At 43.4% G+C, this 25,574-nt stretch overlaps 2 protein-coding genes across 3 annotated transcripts; both read right to left on the bottom strand.

Moving 5' to 3' along the window:
- Positions 1-2,323: 2,323 nt before the first annotated feature.
- LOC132453848 (permeability factor 2-like) lies at positions 2,324-5,786 on the bottom strand. The gene is made up of 4 exons (XM_060046863.1): positions 5,569-5,786; positions 4,229-4,361; positions 4,009-4,095; positions 2,324-3,845 (listed from the first exon to the last, which is right to left on the bottom strand). Exons 1-4 carry the CDS (start codon positions 5,639-5,641, stop codon positions 3,833-3,835), a joined length of 306 nt encoding a protein of 101 aa, XP_059902846.1. The 5' UTR covers positions 5,642-5,786; the 3' UTR covers positions 2,324-3,832.
- Positions 5,787-8,187: 2,401 nt separating this feature from the next.
- On the bottom strand, positions 8,188-9,510 carry LOC132453846 (interleukin-8-like). 2 transcript variants are annotated; one of them, XM_060046861.1, is made up of 4 exons: positions 9,304-9,510; positions 9,062-9,194; positions 8,822-8,908; positions 8,188-8,619 (listed from the first exon to the last, which is right to left on the bottom strand). In XM_060046861.1, the coding sequence occupies exons 1-4, from the start codon at positions 9,374-9,376 to the stop codon at positions 8,610-8,612; spliced, it is 303 nt and encodes a 100-aa protein (XP_059902844.1). In that variant the 5' UTR covers positions 9,377-9,510; the 3' UTR covers positions 8,188-8,609. The 2 variants fall into 2 exon arrangements, with proteins under 2 accessions (XP_059902844.1, XP_059902842.1); XM_060046859.1 differs by having other exon boundaries at positions 8,188-8,622; positions 9,304-9,509.
- Positions 9,511-25,574: the final 16,064 nt, after the last annotated feature.

Here is a 25,574-nt window from a genome sequence, read left to right as displayed (position 1 = left end):
GCTTTCATCGTCGGTCCGATGAATAAACATTGCTGTTTTTTAAGGGTTGCTTTAAGCTGGTTCACTTTCTCATTCCGTTGAGTGCTGCCTGCTGGAAAATCCCGTGCAAAGTTACCGTGGAATTGAGTGTGGTGGCGCTCCACGTTACCTCTTTTGCCGACCGAAACACTGCTCCTGCATATGAGACACACACACATGTCCTTCACGCTAGTAAAGAAGAACTCACATTCCCACTCCACATGGAAATTGTATGTTTTCTGCTTTTTCTTGACTTGGGCACTTTGGTTTTCCATCTTTGTTGTCTGTCTAAAGTTCTAGCTAATACCACCGAACTCCTCACTTTAGCTTAGTGATCATACAACGTCACTCAAACACACTTTGGCTACATTTGCTTTTTATTCGCAGTTGATAGGCCTGTTATTTTTTTAATTGGAGGGGGTGAGACACCAATGTGACATATATGTGAACGTAAGTGAGATGAGGTGCATTTTATATAATAAATAATATAATATTATTTTTTTAATTATTTTTTTAACAACTCAGTCGGTCAACCTATCAGGCGAGCTACTGAAAACCTGCCTGCGAGCTACCGGTAGCTCGCGATCGACGTGTTGGAGACCCCTGCCCTAGAGTATCTGTGGTATAAAGGCTGAAACGAATTTCGAATTATAAATATGTACAATGCATAGCGTTAGCTCATAGCTGAGTGGACTATACCTCCCATTGCCAAGTCATAGCTAGGTCCGTCCTACTTACTGGAGTGAACATTGTTTCCGTTACATAAAGTATGCGGACGACACCACCGTGGTGGGCCGCATCTTGGGGGGAGACGAGACTGCATTCCGGGACGAGGTGGAGCAGCTGAGCAAGCAGTGCAAGGCTAATAACCTGCTGCTGAACCCGCTCAAAACCCGGGAGGTCATCGAATTCAGGAGGAAGAAGACTGCGATCCAGCCCCTGCTCATCGACGGTGGCTGCGTGGAGAGGGTCGCAGTCTTCTTATTCCTGGGGGTGCACATCCAGAAGGACCTGTCCTGGAGGACCAACACCACAGCCATCATTAAGAAGGCACAACAGCGACTCTATTTCCTGAGAGTCCTCAGGAACTAGCACCTTAGGGAGGAGATGATTGTGACCTTCTACCGCTGTTCAGTGGAGAGCATCATAACCTACTGTATCTGCGTGTGGTTCTCCAGTTGCAAAGCTGCAGAGAGGAAGGCACTACAGCGGGTCTTTAACTCGGCCCAGAAGATCATCGGCTGCCCTCTCCCCTCTCTGGAGGAACTGTACAACACCCGCTGCCTCAATAAGGCTACCAAGATCTTCAGGGATCCAACCCACCCGGGTAACGAACACTTTGGGAATAGCACCAACAGGGGGCGATACGTTCTCCTAGCATTTGGTGAAATTGTTACGTAGCCATATTAATCGTTATTATCTGAATGGGAAATGCAATATTTTAGGACAGATACACCATTAAACGTGTTTCTAATGACATTTCTAGCGAGAAAGATATAATGCTCGTGTCAACACTTGCTATATATTATTTATAAATATAAATTATATAAATTATAAATTCCAAAACTTTCCTCCTTGAACTGAACTCCGGCGCATTCGGCAATCGACTTGTGTGGACTTCCTGGAAACACGGACCTACCGGTAATGCTTGTTAAACTGTCTTTTTAAATAAACTCCGGATTTGCAAACTAAGTTGTTTGTGCTTCGTTTTATGTGTAGGGACCCTGGTCATGCTACTGCAGAGGTTTGGTGCTATTTTTAACAATATTAGTGGTTCAAAAATGCAGATTTAGAAGCGAAACTCAATGGCCCAAGCCAACAACATGGACGCCAAACATTGCGCCCGGCAAACTATAATACTCGATTTTCAATTCAAAAGGTATCTGGAGGGCTTATTTGATGGGTATTCATGCCAAAAAAAAGATCCTGTGTTCAATTTGCGCCGGAATTACACTTTAAGTGCAATGTAAAGCTCACAAAACATGAATGTTCTCGACAAAACATGACTAAATGCACTCATCCTGAAATACATACACAAGTTACCATATGCACTAAAACTAAAGTTAGAACAGGTATATAAAGTTAGCATTGCACTGCTGTGGAAACGTACCTCTCTCAATCCAGTGGAACGCGAACTGAGAAAGGAACGCAAAAATCCAGCATATAGCCACCACTAACCAATAGAGGGTGCAGTTACACAACAAATAAATCTCCCAATACCTAAAAACTACTACATGAACAAAACAAGATTTTGGTGAAATAAAACTCCCATAACCACAAAATATAAAATGAAAGGATACAAAAATATTTTTTCATTCTTTAATCTGTTACACTGGGCTTACACCAAAAGATTTTCACAGTCACAGACTAAAAACTGAATGGGTACCATGAGGGTTCTTCCCACCCCTAGTCATGACATAACTTCTGTTGTGATTTGACACTATAATGAATAAAGACTGATCGATTGCTATAGCTCTCAATTTCTTTCCTTGAGTTCATAGTTACGTGCTTTATTTGATAACTGCTATCAAGGAATATGACTCCCCTTTGTACTATGCATTAGAGGAGATGCTGTGAGATTTGTGGGCTTCTATGTAATGTCTGCTGATAATGCAGTGGGCTGGTCTGGACAGAAAATGCAAGGGCTGAATTTTTGTCCAAGTCCACCCCTGCACTCACCTAATTACAATAGAAGCACTTTAAAAGCACTGTGTTATATATGGTAGACATGAGTCAGAGGAAAGGTATCTGATGCAGAAAGCCGAGCTTTGATGTAAAGAATCATGATTTATTTAAAATAGACTTCAAAAGCCTAGTAATTAATTATAATTTATTATTTAATCTTGCTTATCTGTTAACATCTCTTTACTGTTACCATTATAGAAAAAAAATGAAAAAGAGCCAACTCCTGCAGAAAAGAAATGATTCAATATTTTTGACACAAATAATCTGTTGTTAAAGGTATAGCTTACTTCTCGGTAATATTTTATCTCCAACTTGACATTAAATCAAGTCTGACAACAACACCAGCAACTCTGTGACCTTTTCTCCTCATGGTAATACTATTTATAATGGTGCTCGTCCACAAACTGACGAATAATTTGGTTTGGAGATTTTCCTTCAAAGCCTTCTGCTATGGAGAGGCGCTGATATTAACCAGCAGGTGGCGGTCTTTCATTTAGATAGAAGTGTGTTTGCACCTGTGTTAGTGAGTGGATCAACATAGGCCTATTATTTCTCTAATTTCACTCACCATTTCTGTATTGTCGTTTTTATTCTTCATAATTATTTGCTCATTAAAAATGTGCTGCATAATGGAATACATAAATAACGAAGCACCGTTGACAGGCGACATAGTATCGATGCAAAAAGAATAACTATATGGATAAAAAAAAAAATCCATTTGTTTTAACTTCAAAAGCCTAGTAATTCATTATATACGATTATATTTAGCTTTAATAACATATGATCAATTAAAAAATTAATCTTCAAAAAGAAATAATAGGATTCTTCTTATCAATTAACCTCCCGCTAGTAAACCATTAAAAAATCAACTGACAAGAGTAAAACGCTGGTTGAGAAAGGAATTGCAAAAAATAAAATATGCTAATAATAAAATATATATTTTTATACTTAGAATCTTTTATAAAAGGTTTAGCTTTGTGCACGGTACCATTTTATCTAAAAAATAACATTAAATAGAGTCTTAAAACGACACAAGTAACTTGGTGACCTTGTCTCCTCATGGTAATGGCTTCTGATGGTGCTCGTCCAGCAGCCGACAGCCCAGTATTGAACAATTCTGTCTTTCTTTTCAAAGCCTTTTGCTGTGGAGAGAGGTGAAACATAAATAATTTGATGTTCAAAGGGCCAAGTGAGACGATCCAGGATCTACAAGCAAAGCTAGACTCTGCTGATCATTCAAGCGTGGGTCTGGATCTATGAATCAGAGAGTCTGGTTGCCTTTAGGATAGAGGGATCTGGGCTTACCTTGACATCATCCTCTTAATAACTTTCTTGACCCATGGAGCTTCATTATCCAGACAGACCTCTTGACCCGTCTTTTTCAGAGTGGCACTGAAACACCAATTAAAAAAAAAATTCTCATAAATACACTTCTCATATTCCAACAAGGTCCAAGGAAAGATCTCCATAAAATGTAAGAGATTAACAAAAAAGTGTGAACCGATTATTTCTGAGGAGGACTCACATGATCTCCGATTTTTCACAGTGAGAATTGGCCGGAATGATCTCAACTTTCTCGATGTAATGACGAATCAAACGTCTCTCTGTCTGGATGCAGCGGCAGCGCAGTTCCATCCCCAACCCCCTCAGACTTATTCCTGTTCGGAGACAAAAGTTTGAGTAGACTTATATCACCTCAACACATATGTCTATGGCCAGTGGTGTAGTCTATTTTATTGCAGTGGGTGTACTGTGATGATTCCCTCCCAGCCTCGTACAAACCCGTCCCACCGGTACGTGTACGTGTGTGGCACTTATGGGATGTCGCACCACACTCACCAACGCAGGGGTCTACAACCCGCTGACCTATAACGATTATCAACAATCATGGAAAGCTGAGTAGGTTTATCAGTTTTAATAACAGTATGAACAAATAGAAGGCAAAAATGACAAGTTGTCCTTTGTATATCTATAGTAGCAATAGCACATGCTAAACAAGGACAAAATCTACGCAAAATAATTTAATGAACTGTTTACAACCATGGCTATGAGAAGGAGATGACAGGAGACTAATGTTTCACTCTTTCAATTGCTCTAATTTGAGCTCTTACTGTTGTTATCTAACATACCATACAGTAATTGAATTGTGTAAAAGTGTGAAATTACTGCACCTTTAAAATGACCATGAATTAGCTATACTCTCATTTGCATAGTGATTAACATTATGAATTTCAATTGTGTATACCAACTGTATGTTGGCTGACATTTACCTAACTTGTTTTCCCTCCACTCTAACCAAGGATGCCTGTTTTTAAATTCCCTAGCCTGACACCCAGTCCGAAAGGCTGGCCAGGGGTTCTCATCTAAAAGTAACAAGGAGATATAAAGTGGGATTAAAACATTGTCTTCTGTTGACTATTTGTTATGTGGTTTACACATTAATATGGGAGGACTGGATACACACACACACACACGCACACACACGCGAGAAGGAGGGGCTCGGCCCGCCAACTAACGTGCAGAGATGCAGGGGCAGCTTCGCGCTTCGTAACAGAGACAGGGCAGAGCGCGAGCGCGCAGGGGGAATCTTATGAATGTGTGAATGTAGGAGATAACTTCCCCTGCTTAAAGTATTTTATTGCAGTTATACCCAACCGATATTTGCGAAAAATAAACACAGAAGTGAAAGATCTGTCACAAGACGATTGATACGTATCCGTGCATATTTTTAAGTGGGTACACGCAAATCCTGGTGCGTTCCTAGTGGGTATACGGCGTAGGCCTATACCTGCGTATCACGTAGACTACACCACTGCCTATGGCACACCTTATCAATCACATGAATTTAAAATAATTTGGACGTACCTTCAGTAATGGTCAACAAGGCTAGGAGAACCAGTAGTGAGCTGATGGGGATTTTGCTGCTTGAATTCTTCATATTTAGAATACAATTACAATTCTAATAACTGAGGTTTTCTGATCTGTTAATCGTTATTCTTCTTCACTCTCCCTTAGCTGCTCTTTTCACTCTCACTGCTGATAACTCTGGCTCTGCAAAAGAGAGTCCCGCCTTTAAAGCTGTCCCGTTCCTCGCAGCAAACTCTCAAGGAAGCATGGCGCAATCCGGGAACATTGTCATTGGGAATTGACAGACAGGGTTCATGTGCTGTTAGCCAGACATCTACAGAGCCTCTGTTCAATTCCACACGGGACTGTATTGTGATCAGCACTGGTCACAATACTTATGACCAGTATTGGTCAAAATACAAAGTTAATCTGTTTAGATAATCACTATTTAAAGGTGCCATGACATGCTATTTCATGGATGCTTTAATATAGGTATTAGTGGGCCACCTGCACAGCATTCAAAGACGTTCCCGAAATTCAGCCGTGGTGCAGAGTTACAGCCACTCCGAGCCAGTCGCACATTGAGCTTCCCCTAAATGCGCTGTTTGGTGTCTGTAGCTATAATGCAAATGAGGAGGAGTGAGGCCGTTCAAGGAGGAGGGTGGGGGTGTGGCCCTGAGCAGCTTGCAGCCACGGTACCATGCACTCTGTTTAGAGTGGATGTATGCAATGGCGAGGCGCACACAGCCTTTAGCCGGAACACACGGAAGTCCTGGAGCTCTATATCTAAATAATATCATATAGCCTACATAGATATCTATATCATATAATATATATTATCACGGCCAAAAGCTGTGAGCCGATATTATGAATCTCAAACGACCGCGTTGGGTTCTCCGATGTTCCTGGTCCTTCCACGTCCACGTCAATCTGAAGTAGACGGAACCGCGACATGGAGGAGAAAGGGATTGTTGCCGGGCAGCGCTTAGGCACCTCCGCCTCCTGCAGCGCCGAGGCGGTGGTCCCTCGTCAGCGGGAAGCTCAAGTGGGAGACATTTGCCGCCAACAATCCCTTTCTCCTCCATGTCGTGGTTCATGTTCTTGAGAGAGTCAAAGCCAAAGTTCCATTCCCCCAATTCATTCTCAACCATGGCTGAGATAACCCCCACTATGAGTCACGTTGTAGAAATACCAGAGACGAGAGTCCGACGTGTTATGCGCCATAACACCAAAAGCAGAACGGTTATCCAAATAACAAGGAAGTGTACAACACTTGCGTTACAGTCATGGAGCTCTATATCTAAATAATATCGTATAATACATAGATATCTATATCAAATAATACATATTATCACGGCCAAAAGCTGTGTGCGCCTCCAGACGATTTTATGAATCACAAACGACTTTGTCGGGTTCTGCAACGTCTCTGGTTCTTCCACTTTCACATCAATCTGAAGTAGACTGAACCGCGCGCTGCCTGCTGCCGGCTGCTCGCTGCCGGGCGGTGGTGCTTTGCGGCGGTGGTGCCTCGCGGCAACCGGCGGCATGTACTTGTCGCCGGTTGCGTTCATGTACTTCAGGGAGTCAAAGCCGAAGTTCCTTTCCCCCAATTCCTTCTCAACCATGGCTGTGATAACCCCCACTACAGTCTCGTTGTGGAAATACAAGAGACGGCAAAGAACCGACAAGAAACACTTGTGTTACAGTGTGTGTATTCACACACACACACACACACACACACACACACACACACACACACACGTGGTGCTCGCACGGTCGTGTCTCTGGGTGGGCCAGGCAGAGTAAGGGGAGGAGCCTACTGCTATGTGACGACATAAGAAACCATATTCCAAATCAGCGCTCTTGAGCCTCCATTTTTTTCAAAGGCGAGCAGAACACCTAGTGCTCGTTTTACACCGAACGCAAGTTTTAGCCACTGGAGGACCATAGGCAGGCTAGGGGAACTCATATTTATGTTAGAAAACCTCATAAAGTGAGATTTTCATGCCATGGCACCTTTAAACTTAATTTAGTTCAACTGCATCATTAAAGTATTAGTCGATTTCAACAAGGAACATGGCCGAATCTTGACAGGATCATAATTACTACTAATATAAGATAACATCTTGTTGGAGTCTGTGTGGATGATGGCTGGTTTAACCAGCATCAACTGGGCCAAGTCACACTAATTGGACTCTGGAGCTGGGAAAGGATGCACACCTGTTTTGTTTTGCATTGACAACTCAATGTGCACAGGTTAAACCAGCAATCCCCACACTTAGGGAGAGATCTTCTACATGGCAGCATGGAGCACCAGGCCATTTATCATTATCTGCAAACCGGCTTCAACATCTCAACCCTTTGTCATTTGACTGACGGAGAACAATAAAAGTCACTCTCATGGTCTCTTATCCTGTTCACGCCTCTCCTAATTGACCAATATAGCAAGCAGTGTATATTTGCTTTTATTCCGAAAAATATTTACACTGTTTAAAAGGTAATGGTCTGTATAAGACCAGACTGAACATACAGAGAAGGACAATAAAATCACTGTCTTATAAGGATAGAACAGATAAATAAAAACATATGTAAGGCCAACTGCATGACTTTATTCATGAATGAAAAAAAGCATGCAAGGTATTTTCATTGTTATATTTTATTTTAAATAGATACATATTTCTTCAAAAGCATGTACGTTTAATAATAATAAATTGATAAATAAAACAAATAAATAGGTCTTACATACTCAAGAATTTTCAAAACAATTTCCAAGTTGTACAATTGAGAAAAGAAGGGAAAACTCCTTCAGAGGTAGATAAAACAATTATTTTGTAAAGAAATATGCTAATAATGAAACACAAAATCATCATGTATCATGCAACAATTATAAGAGGTATAGCTTAATAGTGCCCGGCACTATTTCACCATGAACATAACATAAATAGTCTGACAACCACACAAGCAACTCAGTGACCTTGCCTCCTCATGGTAATACTACTTCTGATAGTGTTCGCCCACAATCAGCCTAGCATTAAACAAAGCATTGAAATCTGGAGATTTCAATGGCTTCTGCTGTGGAGAGAGGTGGAAAATAAATAATTAGTTTGAGCATTCGAAGAAGCTTTAAACATATCCTCTATGTTAAAAGGGTCAAGTTACACAATCCAGGAACAACAAGCAAAGCGTCACTTGTGCTGATAATTCAAGCGTAGTTCTGGACCTATGAAACAGAGAGTCTGGTTGCCTTTAGGAGAGAGGGATCTGGGCTTACCTTGACATCATCCTCGCAATAACTTTCTTGACCCATGGAGCTTCAGCATCCAGACAGACCTCTTGGCCCGTCCTTTTCAGAGTGGCACTGCAACACCAAACAAGAAGCAGACAATGAGTTAGTTAACAATCACTTCTCATATTCCAACAACGTCCAAGGAAAGATCTCCATACCATTTGAGAGATTAACATCACTGTAGAGAGAGGTATTGTGAGCAAAATATTTCTGAGGAGGACTCACATGATCTCAGTTTCTTCACAGTGTGAATTGGCCGGAATGATCTCCACCTTCTCGATGTGACGACCAATCCGACGGCTCTCTGTCTGGATGCAGCGGCAGCGCAGTTCCATCCCCAACCCCCTCAGACTTATTCCTGTAAGGAGACAAAAGTTAGGGTAGACTTACATCACCTCAAGACACGTGTCTATTGCATACCCTCTTACTCTTAACAATCACATGAACATAGAAGCATAATGACCTACCTTCAGTAATGGTCAGCAAGACCAGGAGAACCAGTAGGGAGCCGATGGGGATTTTGCCGCTTGTCATCTTCATTTTTAGAAAACAATCAAACTTTTTACAACAGAGGTTTTCTGTTCTTCTAATGTTTGACAGGTTCTTCGCTACTTTTCTTCTCTCTGCTTAGACAGCTCTTGTCACTTTCACTGCTGAATAACTCTGGCACTGAGGAAGAGAGTTCCGCCTTTTAAAGCTGTGAGATGACTCACAGCGAGCTCTTAAGGAAGCATGGCGCAATCCAGCAATGTCATGAAAGGGAATTTACAGACATGGGTCATGTGCCGGCTTCTGCATCAAGATCAGCCTCAGGTTCTTTCCACACAGGATGTACAGTTATTGTGACAAGTAATTTTCACCATACTTGTGACCAGTACTTCTACAATATAAACTATTAAGCAGTGAAGAAAATAAATGTTTTAAACTTGATTTAGTTCAACAGCCTCATTGAAGTCTGTTGCCACAAGGCAGGATCTTTCCTCTATGAGAGGTTGGAAACCATAATGAAGACTGATATCTTTTTCAACTATTTATGATAAGGTAATCTTTTTATTATGAATCTGTATGAGGGGTCGAAGTATATTCATTCACAACTACGATTAATGCTTATCTAACATAAGGTCAAATGTACTTTATCAAATCCTGTATCTTTTTTAGGAACTACCACTGCTATTAATACCCCTACCAATACTCATAACAATAACATTAATAACAAAAGCTTTATTCTTTTGTTGATGTTGTTTTTAATAATATTAGTGTTTTTAATAAATAAATATAACCGCAAGCGGTGATTAAATGGGTCCGAGCAAAATTAAAAGTCAAGAACACACTAATGGAAGATATATAAATATGATATATAATTATGAAGGAAAGATGTTCCACTTAATGCAGTACTGTGCCTTGGCTTTCAGGTGAGCTGCAGAGCAATAGCCGAATGTCATGTTCAGCTTGTTCATAATGCTCTAATCGGAATTCAAACTCTCAATCAAAGGCTCACCTGTAAGGCATTATCCCATTGAGCCACTTATAAACCTGAACTGCAGCCTCATTCACAAGGTCACAATGTCTATTGATAAGCACACAACATCCAGAAAACTCAAAGCACACATTTCTCAAATGAATTAAGGGTTTTCTTAAAAGCGTATACCCTGTTAATTTCCTAATTAACAGGGTTAATTAGGAAAGAAAAATGGTTAACGCAGAGGTTCCCCTTAATGCCATACTGTGTCTTGGCAGTCAGATTCTTGGAAACTAATGAGCCGGAATGTTGATTGCCTGATGAATTTCAGGTGCTGTTCAATGTTGTTTCTTAAATCAGCGGCCATGACAGAATGTCATGTTCAGCTTGTTCATAATGCTGTAATCAGGATTCTAACTCAACCTAGGATCACCTGTACAAGGCATTATCCCATTGAGCCACTGACATTCCTGAACTGCATGAAGCCTCATTCACATGGTGAAAATGTCTATTGATAAGCACACAACATCAAGAAAACTCCAAGCACACATTTCACAAGAGAATTTAGGGCTTTCTTGTAAGAGTAGAGATCTGAAAATTTGCACTGTTAATGGTATCCACCTAATGATAGCTGTATTGTAGTTATATAATAACAAAATGGTTGTATGGCAAAATGGGTTGGGACTGTGGACGGTTGGCTTTTTTATGAAATTGTGGGAAAAGTAAACATTTTTAGAGCAGAAGACCAGGGTGAAAAAGATGCATCAGATTTTAGAGATTAATATGATGAAAGAATTTTGAGTCCATTTGGTATCCAAATAATAGTAGCCGTATGTTTTTTTTATACAATAACAAAATGGTCACATAAGAATGATGGGCAAACTGCTCCAACATTATTGGCCATTATTTCTCAAATGGAACTAAATGAAACAAATTCTGTGTGATGATTTTTGTGAGGCTTGGTCTAAAGATTTCATGTGGCAATTTTGGAAAATTTCTGATTATTTTTGTAGCCTGTGAATCTTTTTATCATGTTTGGCTTTAAAATGAAATTGTGGGAAAAGTAAACATTTTTAGGGCATAAGACCAAGGGTTTTTATAGATGCATCTGATTCTTGAGATTTATATTCTGAAAGAATTTTGAGCCAGGTCGATCTGGTGAGAAGAAATAAGCCTAATTCATGATTTTTTACAATAACGCCACCTTTGGGTGCAGTACCACAACATTTGGGTTTATGGGTAGTGGGGGTTATTGGTAACCTAACCTGAAAATGACAAGAGTTTTCGACTTATGGTATAGGCTTCAGTATGACTTTTACAGAATTTGAGGGAAAAAAAACGTTACAGAAACAATAGGGGACCAAGCAGCTCCGCTGCTTGGACCCCTAATAACTAAATACACAGATGAATGTATGAATGAATTGATACAATTTTGTTTTGTATTTAAAAAACTACATGAAACAAATATTGTGTTTGCCATGTTTATTAACCATTATACCATGGTCTGGGGGAATACTCGATTCTGATTGGCTGCAGAGTGGCACTGCAACACCAAACATGACGCAGACATCAAGAAAGAACATACACTTCCATATCCCGCCAAGGTCCAAGGAAAGATCTCAATAACATATAAGAGGTTAACATCACTGTTGGTAGGTAATGTAAACAGATTATTTCTTAGGAGGACTTACATGATCTCAGATCTTCACAGTGAGAATTGGCCGGAATGAACTCCACCTTCTCGATGTGACGACCAATCCGACGGCTCTCTGTCTGGATGCAGCGGCAGCGCAGTTCCATCCCCAACCCCCTCAGACTTATTCCTGTTAGGAGACAAAAGGTAGAGTAGACTCAGAACACCTCAACACGAGTGTCTATTGCTTACCCTCTTACTGTTAACAATGACATGAATATAGAAGCATTACAGTTTTTCCAACATGGTCTCACAGGAATCCGTGAAATGACTACGGTCGGACGCTTAACTCGAAATCCGTGGCCAGATCACGAAAACACGCCGATATCCGTGTGTGAGCCACGGAATAACAGTCATTTACTTGCATTGGAGTAAATTCCGTGGCCACATCACGGACAATTGAAGTGATTCCGTCAGACCACCCCGGGTTTTGAGTTAAGCCCCTGTGGTCGACTCGCTCGTTGAAACGGGGATCCGTGTGTGAGCCACGGAACATCAGCGTCATTAACTTGCATTGGAGCGAATTCCGTGGCCACATCACGGAAATCGGCGTGTTTCCGTGATGTGTCCACGGATTTCGAGTTATTCGTCCGTAGTCATTTCACGGATTCCTGTGAGACCAGGATGAGTTTTTCTCAGTCTCTTTGGTACATTTCTCAGATCAGAATTGAAATTCTCAAAACTACCTGTTCAATCTTTTCAAGCAGTTTTGCATTTCTTTGAACAAGTTGCAAATGCTTTGGTACAATCATGCAAATGATTATGTACAATTCTCTGCTATTTCCTACATTATCAATTGCTTATGTCATGTTGATCAAAATGTATTGTAATGGGTCTCTAGTCTCACCCCCACAACATTTAGGCATTAGTTCATTGCATAAGTCTTGACATGCAAAATGGTTGAACAAGTTGTCATAATATGTCAAGCATATTTCTATACATTTCCATTAGACTTTTTTTCTAAATCTGTCCTGAATTGGTAAATTGCTACCAGGTGAATCTTGACTTTCTCTAAAGAAGGGAAATGTGTGAAGTGTTAGATCAACCAACGATCAACCAGTTTACTGGAATAGCTCAAAGGTGCATCTCCTGAATCATGAACTGGCAAGTATATATAAAGCTGGAGCACAACACAATGTTACATTGTCTGAGAATTTGTGGCCCAACAGACAGGAACGCCAGGAGGTGTAGGATGACTGCACTGTAATTCCTACAGCAATGCATGTACAGTTTACCCTAAGGAGATTTTCCTATGTCACATTTCTAGCAATGACATGGTCTGTCAACAAATTACAGTACAAACAGTCAAAGCGTAAATGTGAATCTTGTCCAGTCTCTTGCAATCAATCTCCCACATACACTAAGGTGTAACTTACAATTTACAATAATTGTCTTCAAAACTTTAGCCATGGTTTACCTCATAACATCCCTCCAGAGTACACAGTTATATTGACAATATGACTAAGCAATTTGACTGTCTTATCCGTACACAATGACACAAGGACTTGTCATTTTGATGGCACTGACATGTTCATTGACTATTTACTTTTGAGAAACAAACTAAGGATTTTTTTTGCATGAAATCCATGGTGTTTTGCTATTTGTACGAATTGTTTTGAGAAATGCACTTACTGTTTTGCAAATTTCAAATCTGATCTGAGAAATGTACCAAAGCGACTGAGAAAAACTGTAAGACCTACTTTCAGTAATGGTAAGCAGGGCCAGGGGGACCAGTAGGTAGGGGGGAGGACCAACTGTCAAATGAGTCACGGCAAACTCTCAAGAATGCTTTGCGCAACTTGTGAATGCATGAACCATGGGAAATTACAGCCACATTCACGTGCTGTTTCAAAGGCAGCTGCAGCCAAATAAGCTTCTGGTTATATTGAGAAAGGAAGGGAATTCTTTCAGAGGTAACATAATGACTAGTCTATTTTCAAAGTGCATGATCTCTCCTCAATCATAGGTTAGAAAGAGGTTGATTTAGACTGAATTGTTTAAGTTGTAATACATAAGACCTGAATTTGAAAAACAGAGAGTCAACAAGCAGACGGACTGAACACATTTTGCAACTATAGATGGAAAGCTGATATAGGCTCCAGACTTCATACAAACAAACAGAGTACAGGAAACACAAGCTTAAAATTCACAAGACACTTTTGAAGATACAAAACATCTGGCAGGAAACCGGCAAGTAAATAGTTGTATCATACATATTTCTTTCTTGGTGGATAAATGGGAATGAATAACTATTATTGATTAGATTTGTGCTTTATTTTTTTGTAATTACTACTAGATTACTGCTTTATTACAATACAACTATGACTAGTACTCAAATTACTATATTAGAAATTAGAAATAACAATAACATTAAAAGCTTTATTCTTTTTGCTTTTGTTATAGATTAGTTGTTGTGGTGTCAGCAGTCTGCTGTGTTTTCCTCCTCCTGGTCTGCCACTCCTCCTGTCTGTCTCACCTCACACCTGGCCCTCATCTACAATCATGCTCACCTGGTCTTCATCCCCAATCAACCCCCTTCATAAACCCTTGGATTCCCTGCTGTCGGCGCCAGATCATACTACGCACTACCGTGGTAACTATACGTGCCTGGCTCTTGTGTAATTCGCTACCTCGCTCTCTTTCTCAAGTCTCTTGTTGTTTTTGGACCACATCTAACTTTTGTTCCTCTGCCTGCAGTTACCCGGATCACTCACTCCAGCTCGCCCACCTCGCTCTTCCCCCGGCTCCCTCATCCACTACCTGCTTCCCACCTTGTTCAATAAACCTCTTTTTATCCCTTCAACATCGTCTCTGTCTGCTCTTGGGTTCAGCATCGTCTACCATAACAGAACGATCTGGCCAAGATGGACCCAGCGGACCTTTACAGCGTCCACGGTGCTCTCACCGCCCAAGGTATTCGGATTGCCGAGCACAGCCAAGCCCTCCGGGAAGCTATGGAAGCCTTCAAGAACCTCGCTACCCGAGTCACTCAGATGGGCGCACAATTGGACGCATTGGTTCCCCACACACCAGAACACCCACTGCCTACGACTCCTCCGCCTGCCCCCACTTTTCCGACACACCTGCCACGAGCCCATGAGCCTCTCATTCCTGCGCCTGAGCGCTTCGCTGGAGACATGGGTACGTGCAGGGTCTTTTTGATCCAGTGTTCCCTAGTTTTCAGCCTACAACCCCTCACCTACCCCACTGAAAAGGCCAAGACAGCTTACATTGTGGGGTCACTTAAGGGTAATGCCTTAGCATGGGCCTCGGCATTATGGGACAGTGATTCCCCAGTCAATGATAATTTTGATCTTTTTGTTGCGGAAATGAGGAAGGTTTTTGATCACCCTGTAGAAGGAGGGGACGCCACCAAACGTCTTATTTCCTTTTGTCAGGGCTCCCGCAGTGTAGCCGAGTTCTCCGTAGAATTCAGGACCTATGCAGCGAGGTCGGGCTGGAACGACAAAGCACTACATGGGCTTTTTCTTTCCGGTCTCAGTGAGTCCATCAAGGACGAGCTGGCTACTAGGGAGGAGGCTGACACACTTGACGAAATGATCTCCTTTTCCATCCGGCTGGATAATCGCCTACGCGAGCGGCGTAGGGAGAGGACAGTGAGTTCCGTACCCCCGGCACTCTCTACTCCCTGTTCTCCAAACTTCCCGAGACCTACCCTCTTTGCCGAGTCGTGACACGTGCTGTGCCTGAAGAGGAGCCCATGCAGCTGGGGCGCACTCGTCTCACCCAAGCTGAGCGGCTCCATCGGATTAGGACCGGAGTGTGTTTGTACGGTGCTCTACCCGGACATCTCATCTCCACCTGTCCGTCACTGCCAAAAGACAAGGCCCAGCAGTGAGGCTCGGGGCCCTGCTGAGCCACACCTCTTCTGTCCCCGTTCCTCTCTATTCACGCTCTCTGCTGGATGCCACTCTTCTGTCCCTCGGACGTCCCTTCCCGGTATCGGCCCTTGTGGACATGAAAACCTCATTGACGCCGGTTTCGCATCCCAGGTTGGCATAATTTTAGAACAATTAGCCTCTCCCCTAAATGCTAACGCCTTAGATGGCCGCCACCTGGCCCTTATTACTCATCGTACTAAGCCCCTTGAATTAATTGTTTCTGGTAATCACCATGAAACACTTCAGTTTCATGTCATCCTGTCTCCCCGTAATCCCCTGTTCCTGGGTCACCCCTGGCTGAAGCGGCACAACCCCCATTTCGACTGGTCTTCTGGCAAGGTGGTGAGTTGGAGCACTTTCTGTCATTCCACCTGCCTTCAATCTGCCCTGTCTCCAGCAGAGGGAGATGTTTCCTCGCCCCAGGTACCCCCCAACCTATCATGACCTAGGAGAGGTGTTTAGTAAGTGTTGTGCGCTCACTCTGCCTCCTCATCGCCCCTATGACTGCCCCATTGAACTCCTCCCCGGCGCACCTTTGCCCAGTAGTCGCCTGTATAACTTGTCCCGTCCTGAGAGGGAGGCCATGGAGAAGTACATCAAAGAGTCTCTTTCGGCCGGCCTCATAAGACCCTCCTCTTCTCCTGTTGGTGCAGGTTTCTTTTTTGTCTCCAAAAAGGACAAGTCTCTTCGTCCATGCATCGACTTCAGGGGACTCAACAACATCACAATCAAGAACAAGTATGCCCTACCCCTCATCAGTTCCGCATTCGAGCCACTGCAGGGCGCTACAGTCTTCTCGAAATTGGACCTACGCAATGCCTACCACCTGGTGCGTATCCGTGAAGGGGATGAGTGGAAGACTGCTTTTAACACCCCCCTCGGCCACTTTGAATACCTTGTCATGCCCTTCGGTCTCGCTAATGCCCCTGCCGTGTTCCAGAACCTTGTAAACGACGTCCTCCGGGACTTTCTCAACCGCTCAGTTTTTGTCTATTTAGACGACATACTTATTTTTTCTCGTAACCAGGAGGAGCACTGCCAGCATGTCCGACAAGTTCTTCAGCGGCTGTTGGAGAACAAACTATATGTGAAGGCCGAGAAGTGCGAGTTCAGTGTCGCCTCTGTATCCTTCCTTGGGTTCATCATAGAGAGCGGACAAGTGAGAACCTGTCCTGAGAAGGTCAGTGCTGTGACAGACTGGCCCATTCCAAATTCTCGCAAGAAACTGCAGCAGTTTCTTGGGTTTGCAAATTTCTACCGGAGGTTCATCCGTAATTACAGGAGGGTTGCAGCCCCTCTCACTCGTCTCACCTCTCCTGCCCTCCCATTTGCCTGGACACCTGGGGTGGAGACTGCCTTTTCTGACCTCAAAAGACTTTTCTCGTCTGCCCCCATTCTCATCCAACCTGACCCCTCCAGGCAATTCATCGTGGAGGTCGATGCGTCTGACACGGGGGTGGGGGCGGTCCTGTCCCAGCGCTCTGCCTCTGACGAAAAGATTCACCCCTGCGCGTTTTTCTCTCGCCGGCTTGTACCTGCTGAGCGCAACTATGATGTGGGTTACAGAGAGCTGCTGGCTGTGAAACTGGCGTTGGAGGAATGGCGACACTGGCTTGAGGGGGCAGAACACCCGTTCGTGGTTTGGACCGACCACAAGAACTTGTCCTACATCCAGACAGCGAAGCGCCTTAATTCCCGCCAAGCCCGATGGTCCCTGTTTTTTGGGCGCTTTAATTTCACCCTCACCTACCGTCCCGGTTCCCGTAACGTCAAACCTGACGCCCTCTCTCGTCAGTTCAACACTGAGAACGCACCGGCCCCCCCTGACACTATCCTCTCTCCTTCCTGCCTCCAGATCGCGGCCGTCACCTGGGAGATCGAGTCCCTCATCCGGGAGGCCCAAGTCAGTGAACCAGGTCCGGGTAACGGTCCTCCTAACCGTCTCTTCGTTCCCAGTGCGGTTCGCTCCCAAGTCCTGGTGTGGGGCCACACATCGCGCTTTGCCTGTCACCCTGGTGTGGTCTGCACCCTGTCCCTCCTGAAGAGGAACTTTTGGTGGCCAGCGATGGACGCTGTCGAAAGCAGTTCACTTCATTGCCGCTCCCAACTGCCACCGAGACTGCCCAGCTGCTTGTGCAGCATGTCGGCCGCCTCCACAGGATTCCCACTGACCTCGTCTCCGACCGTGGTCCCCAATTCATCTCCCAAGTTTGGAAGGCCTTCTGCCGAGCGCTTGGAGCCTCTGTCAGCCTGTCTTCAGGATACCAACCACAGACTAATGGGCAGGCTGAGAGAGCTAACCAGGACAGAGGAACCGCACTTCGTTGTGTGGCTGCGCGCAACCCCTCTGCGTGGAGCGACCATCTCTCTTGGATCGAGTATGCCCACAATTCCATGGCCTGTGCGGCCACCGGCATGTCCCCATTCAAATGTTCCCTGGGGTACCAGCCACCCTTGTTGCCCGCCCAGGAGGATGACGTCTCCGTCCCCTCGGTTCAACACCATCTCCGCCGTTGCCGCAAGATGTGGAAGGACGCACGCTCCGCTCTGCTGCGCTCCGCTGAGCTGAACCGGCGCATTGCCGACCGCCACCGGGCTCCTGCTCCTGCCTATCGGGTGGGTCAACAGGTGTGGTTGTCCTCCAAGGTTCTCCCCTTACAGACTGGCTCCAAGAAGTTAACCCCTCGTTTTGTTGGCCCTTTCCCTATTGGTTCGGTCATCAACCCCTCAGCTGTCACACTCAAGCTGCCTCCAGCCATGCACGTACACCCCACCTTCCATGTCTCTCGCTTTAAGCCAGTCTCCGTCTGCTCTCTCTCCCCCCCGGCCGTTCCCCCCCCTCCTCCCCTGTAACTGACTCTGCTAACTCTACTAATAGGCCAGTAGAGCAAATTGTTTACCAGAACACAGGTCGATTTTGTACACATTACCAAGTTGGCAACGTGGTACAGCAGAGCAGGTGTTACCTGCTGACATGTTAGAGCACTCCCTGGGAGTGTGTGGAGATGGCCAATTTATCTTGTGGGCCTGATTATTCAATTAATCTTTAACAGGTATGCAGCCTCGCCAAGCCTCAGTCTTATCAGTCTGACTCGGGCCAGGTGAGGCTGCTTCAACCAGCAATCAACAAGCCGTGCACAAATCCCACAGACTAATTTGAGGCGTTGGGGGTGACCATCTACCTAAAAAGCAAGGAATCTTTGTGTGTATGTGTGAGATTTTTATGCATGACCTTTGAATATCTCTAGAGCCGTTCATCTGATCTTTTTCACATTTGGCATGCATATCGCTGAGGACCGGAGGAAGTGCACTGTTGACTTATTTGGCCACACAATCTTAAGGAACCTTGAACAACACATACAACCAGCGGCGCTCTGTGCAGCAGTGGGGGCGGGGCTTCACCGGGGCGGGGCTCTGCGAACAGACTCCAGCAGTTCTTCAACTACGCTTGCAACGGGCCTACAAAAGCCAGGGTTCATTTTCTGCAGTTCATCAAGTCACTGTACTTGGATGCTGGATACACTAGCGTTGTATTACTCAATTTACTATTATATTATTTCTATAGTTATAATAATTATACTATATTACTATAATTATTAGGGATGGGAATTGATAAGAATTTCACGATTCCGATTCTGCTTATCGATCCGATTCCTTATCGATTCTCTTACCGATTCTCATTGGGTGAGAAATAAGTATAAATGTGTTTGTTTGCATTACATCTCTTTAATATCTGATCAGAAGTGCTTCTAGTATTAGGAAATTGTACATTTTCAAATCAATTGGGCTAGACGAAAAAATATATGTTTAGCTTTTTAAGCCCAAATGCCATCATTATGTGCCATACAACTAAAAACACAGACTGAAAACAGCCAAGTAAGAGCTTGTGCCTTTTGGAATTCTAACAGTGCTCATTTGCATTCAAAATTAAACTGACATAAACAAAATGAAGCATTGATTAGACAGAGATTTATTAGATGGGCCTACCTAATAAACCGTTGGAACACACAAGACCGGAAACCATAGCAATGCCGGTGTTGTGTCGAGATCTGTTTCCCCGTCGAGATGTGTTTCCCCTAGTCCCAGATAATGACTGTCAGGATGCGTTCCCCCTGTTCTAAATGGTCAAATTGAATGATATCAGCCTGAAAATCACAGCACTTATCTGTTGTGGGGAAATAAGTCAGCAGTATGAATTTGAAAGATGTGTGAGCCTCCTTTCCTATGGAACAGAGGGGGAACAGTATCTGACAGTAATATTCCAAGCTGTCAGGATGCGTTCCCCCTGTTCTAAATGGTCAAATTGAATGATATCAGCCTGAAAATCACAGCACTTATCTCTTGTGGGGAAATAAGTCAGCAGTATGAATTTGAAAGATGTGTGAGCCTCCTTTCCTATGGAACAGAGGGGGAACAGTATCTGACAGTAATATTCCAAGCTGTCAGGATGCGTTCCCCCTGTTCTAAATGGTCAAATTGAATGATATCAGCCTGAAAATCACAGCACTTATCTCTTGTGGGGAAATAAGTCAGCAGTATGAATTTGAAAGATGTGTGAGCCTCCTTTCCTATGGAACAGAGGGCCTTTTCGGGTAATTTCGGACGGGGGCGGGGACTAGGGGAAACACATCTCGACGGGGAAACAGATCTCGACGCAACACCGGTAAACAAACCCCGAGAAGCCCAATCCCTATGAGAGCTCCCCACGCTAAGGCCATCCGGAGGCGACAGAGCTGTTGGCCGTGATATTATAGATACAATTATAATATAGTATATTATATACTATTATATATAGAGCTCCGGGAGTCGCAAACTGCAACAATCACTTTCTCCTCCATTCCGCGGTTCACCCGGACTGCACTGCACTGAGTTTGACGGCTGAACGCTGATTGGCTGTTACGTTACACATGTCACTCAGTTATCACGCTGTTGAACGCTGATTGGCTGTCATCACGACAAAAACTTGTCGCCGGTTTTCTCCCGCGAAAAACTCGCCCTTATACGCGTCTCTACGTTCACTTTGTATGGGATCTTGTCGCCCCGTCGCGTTTGGTGTGAACGCACAATGCGATGTTTGCTGCGTTCTGAACCAAATCAAAGCAGCGTGTGTGTGACGTCACGACGCATTTGCCGCGACCGGAACCGATAAGCGGAATCGTTAAGCAGGCTTGCTAACGATTCCAAGGAATCGGTTGACTCGGAACCGGTTCTGAACAAGATCCGGTTCTCGATTCCCATCCCTAATAATTATATAGTATAGGGAAGGGACTGATGCTGGGAGGTGGCTGCCTTTCAACAAGGCTGGTAGCTCCATTGCTAGGCTGGACCCTGCCCCACTGTATGGCAAGTGACTTTGCTTGGCTCACCCGATGACCAGGACACAAGGGAGTGTTGTCTACTCCGATTTATCGGTAAGTCTGCAACATGGTACAGGCAAAGCAGGTCTTGCCTGCTGACATTTCTGTGTTTTCCCCGAAGTTGCATTTAATTGAGACGTGTTAAGACACAGCGTCTCTAGGCCGGGCCCTGGGCTCTCGAACAGGGCAAGTTTCAAACCAGAAATTGCAGTGTCTCTTTTCAAATAGGAAACAGTGGAGCGGGTCACATTTAACTCGTCTCATCACCTGAGTCTGTGTGGCAATGGCTGGTTTAGCCTTTGTGCCCCAATTAATTAACTACCCAACAGGTGTACTTCGTCCCCAAGCCCCAGAGTCAAATCAGTCAGAATCAGGCCAGGTGACGCTGTTTAAACCAGCAATCAAAAATCAAAACCACACACACACACGCACACACACACACACACACACACACACACACACACACACACACACACACAATTGCAAATCAATATAACAGGATGTGGCTTTTGCACAATGACCTGTAACACCTCGACGATTGGGAATATTCTGCAGAAGTATGAAAAATTTGGCAAATACGATGGCATAGTCGAATAAGTTATGGGTATGTTTTGTATAATTTTAACTATGCTGGAGCATCGTGGTATATGCTGACATAAGTCACACAAATAACACATTTTTACGACGGCTGCGACGTATAGTAGCGTATGGTTGATACGCTCCGCATACGGGCCATAAGTTGTGGGTAACTTAGGCGATCTGTGCACTGGTTACTTATAGGTTACTAATACGTCGAGACACATACAGTCCCAGAGGATGGTGTTGTTGCAGATGAAATCGCACATGAGCTGCTCGTCTGCAACATACATGAAGAACTGCGTCTTCTTCGCAAGGTATGGCAGAGAGGAGATACTCCTCAGCTACTGAGGCCACTGATGATGCATGGGAGTCATTGGTGCCCCCACGGGAATGAGAAGGCGAGGGTGAGAGCACGAGGTCAGGGGCAGGGGCAACTACTGCATCTTCTCCAGGGGGTGATGGTGAACGGGAGCGTATACGTCCAGGTCCACGCCTACGGCCACGGCTAGCAGAGTGCTTGGGATTTTTCTGGACCATGTTGACAGGGTGAGGTCTACTGTGGTAATGATTTAAACCAGCTTTTATACACCGTTAGCGACGACCGTTCGGCATAAGTCGCGCACGCTGGCAACATGCTGGCAACACGCTGGCATTCGTCATTATACGTTTTCTATTATTTATTGATAAGGATAAGTTACGAATTTGTTATGGATACGTTTAACTCGTTATGAATGTTTGAGTGTAACATGTTATGCATACGACATTGGCATCGTGCGGCATACCTGGAATGATACCAAACAAGGACGAACGTGGTGTTGTCTGTGTAACAGCATCTTTTGTTTACAACAGTTTGTCAACACTTCAATAAAGCATGAGGCAGCATGGCCCTGGTGTGTATGAGAGTGAATTCAGTGAGTTTAAAGATTCTTTCTGTCCACACCGTCCTTGATAAACCGTGCTGTTTAAATCATTTTAATTATTGTGGATAATTAATATTTCATTGTCTTTCTGAAAACTTGCAGGTGTTTTATTGAAATGAGATACCAACTGGTCAAGTCAATTCAGAGCCACTGATCACAATTACCTTTTTTTAAAGGCCTACACATTATGTGGTTAATTTGTTTATAGTTTATAAAACAATACATGTTATACAGGTTTTACAAATAAATCAGATAAATCAGCTATAATCCCATCTAATCATGGCATGATATCCTGCTGGTGAAGAAATGGATGACAGCAGACTTGGCTAGCGTGCCTGAGGTGAGAAGAATACAACAAGCCTTGTCTTTTATGAGTAAGGCAGACAGGCTCAAACAAGCCTGGTTAGTCTGCTGTGAGAAAGGAAGTTTACTTAATTACTTATTTCAGCAGGTACCTCTTTAAAGAGACCGGTTTAAAGAGAGCTTGGCCTACAGGCGAGTTCAGAAATGGTGCATGGCAATCACGATTTAGCAAGATTATAGGTTGCGTAGGTGTTTTTAAGTCGTATTCATAGTTCCTCAAACCAGTGGGGAAGTGATGAAAAAAGTGTTTTCACATTAGTTCAGCTGGGATATTCTTAGTGACCTCAAGTGACCTGACGGCCTTTGAAAAAAACCTTTTTTTTACTTTTAAATCAGATGCTCAGACATTTTGTTTCATTGCTTCAATCATTTTTGCTATGTAATATTCTGATTCTGATGATCAAAAAATGTTGTCTAACCTGCTAATATAACAATTCAATGGTTATACAAATGCCAAAGTACAGTATATTAAAGTATGACGATCTATCTTCCGGATGATTCATTCACTAGTTCCTCATTTCCAGACTTCCAATGACCGCATTGCGGAATTTGACAATGGATTTGTTTAGTTTATTATCACAAATATCTATCAAAAATTAGGCCTATAACATGCATTGATCCCATTATTGTTCAACCCCGTCCTAAGGGGTAGAAGGGGTGGAACAGGGTGGGAGTAGTGTAGAGAACAGGGGGCAGTCAGGGCGGACACCACGCAGCCTGGACATGACCTGCACTGTGGGGTCCAACCAGAAGCCCCATTGACAGGGGGCTGCTGTAGGTCAGCAACGGCCCTAGTCTGTCGTGGGATATGCAATGATGAAGGCAGCTGCTTGGCAGGGGGACCTGTTGTGTGCACTTTTTTCTTTTCTCTTTTTCTAATCAGGATAATATTTGTGAGTGTGGATCTCTTACTTTTGTTGTTTTCTCTCCTCATGGTCAAACGCCTGTTCTTTGTGCTGGGGCTCACATGATATGTTTGAATAGGATTTTACATTGTGCCCATATGTAGTTACAACAGTGATTTTGTATAGATGTCACTCCAACAATTCATGGCCTTCCTGTCCCCTGAGAGCAGAATCGAGGAGGTCCTTTAATTCCCGCCCATGTAAAAGAAATGCTGGGCATTTCCTTGTGTGGTTTCCTTAGCATTTTGCCAGATGCTGCTAATTTTGTCCCAGGTACAGGCCTCTGTTAAGAGATGCTTTTCTGTGAACAAGTAAGTAAGGACTTGCAATATGCAGGAGGACACTGTTGTTGCACATAGGCTTGTGTGACTATGTCACTTTACACAAGGGCATTCGGATGGTCAGAATCATAGCAAAGTCAAATACTCTGAGGAAGGGCTGCAAGGAAAAGTTAGCTGAGCTCAAAAAAACATTGGGCAGGAGATGGCGGCCAAGGAAGAAGAGCTCAAATAAATGCAGCCTAGTTCTTGTGTCTTTCTGTCTGTTTACTTTGTCCTTTCTGTGCATTGTATTCTGATGGGAAGTTAGGAGTCTACTCACAGCCATCTGTTTGTAATTGATTATTCAGGACTTTGTTGGATTTTCATGCATGCAGGCATACATTTCATGTTTATGATTGTATTTCATGAGCTAACTAGGAGTTTGTCTACGAGTTCTCTTAATCCAGGAAGACTAAGATTCTTCTTGATCCATGTCTGGTATCTGGACCTTTATAGATCAGAATTCAGTTTTTAGTGTGCTGCATCATTGTTTTGTGCACCAATGTTTCACTGGTATTGGTATTGAAGTGCACCAAGTACACAGACACATTCATTAACCCACATACACCCACACAAACAAAGTACTCTTGTGTAAACACTGTTCTGTGTCGTCATGTTCTGTTCAATGTGAAGAAATGTACTGGGAAAAAGTAATTCTGGGACTTTTTTTTGCCAGTTTGAATGTAAAACAGGTCTTAAATTGCATTCATAGTGTTCTTAATAAGGTCTTAAAGGTCTTATATAGAATTAGTTGAACCTGCAGAAAAACCTGGGGGAAGTTAAGAGTGAATCATTTATTTATCTTTGGATTAAGTGGACCCTTTTGCAATCCTTTTCTGGTAACGCAGCATTGAAATTTATGTTTCGGGGTGAATAAAAGAAAGTTAGTTTTTAGAAATATATCTATATATAATTTTTCCATCCAAATAATTATAAACATGCCAACTACTTCTGTCCCAATTTGCTTTTTAGAAGTCAATGTTATTCACCTAGATTATATATTTTTGATGTGGTCTAGTCATCAATATATCAAAGCACTTGACATAGCTTTTTCCACTGGCAAGAATTTCAAAAAAGCCAGTGGTTCCCCTTCCTTTCCGGATATAAAGGAAATGTGTGGTAAGTTGGCAAATGTAGTGTGGCAATAGAAAATGATTCAATAATTAAAAAGCAACTATTAAATATAATACCAATCGTAACCATATATGTCAGGAATTAATTAAAGGGCCCATATTATGTT

This window comes from Gadus macrocephalus, chromosome 3 (assembly GCF_031168955.1).
Source record: "Gadus macrocephalus chromosome 3, ASM3116895v1".
Taxonomy (NCBI): Eukaryota; Metazoa; Chordata; class Actinopteri; order Gadiformes; family Gadidae; genus Gadus; species Gadus macrocephalus.
Note: the sequence above shows the minus strand (reverse complement) of the source record. Positions and strands in the feature narration are given on the sequence as shown.

Bases quoted from the DNA above. Each gene is read 5' to 3' on its own strand.
- LOC132453848 (XM_060046863.1), bottom strand. From the start codon at position 5,641: ATGAAGAATTCAAGCAGCAAAATCCCCATCAGCTCACTACTGGTTCTC. The intron at 4,362-5,568 runs GTACGTCCAAAT...GTCTCCGAACAG, and splicing joins CTTGTTGACCATTACTGAAG to GAATAAGTCTGAGGGGGTTG. The intron at 4,096-4,228 runs GTGAGTCCTCCT...TTGGTGTTTCAG, and splicing joins TGTGAAAAATCGGAGATCAT to TGCCACTCTGAAAAAGACGG.
- LOC132453846 (XM_060046859.1), bottom strand. From the start codon at position 9,376: ATGAAGATGACAAGCGGCAAAATCCCCATCGGCTCCCTACTGGTTCTC. The intron at 9,195-9,303 runs GTAGGTCATTAT...GTCTCCTTACAG, and splicing joins CTTGCTGACCATTACTGAAG to GAATAAGTCTGAGGGGGTTG. The intron at 8,909-9,061 runs GTGAGTCCTCCT...TTGGTGTTGCAG, and splicing joins TGTGAAGAAACTGAGATCAT to TGCCACTCTGAAAAGGACGG.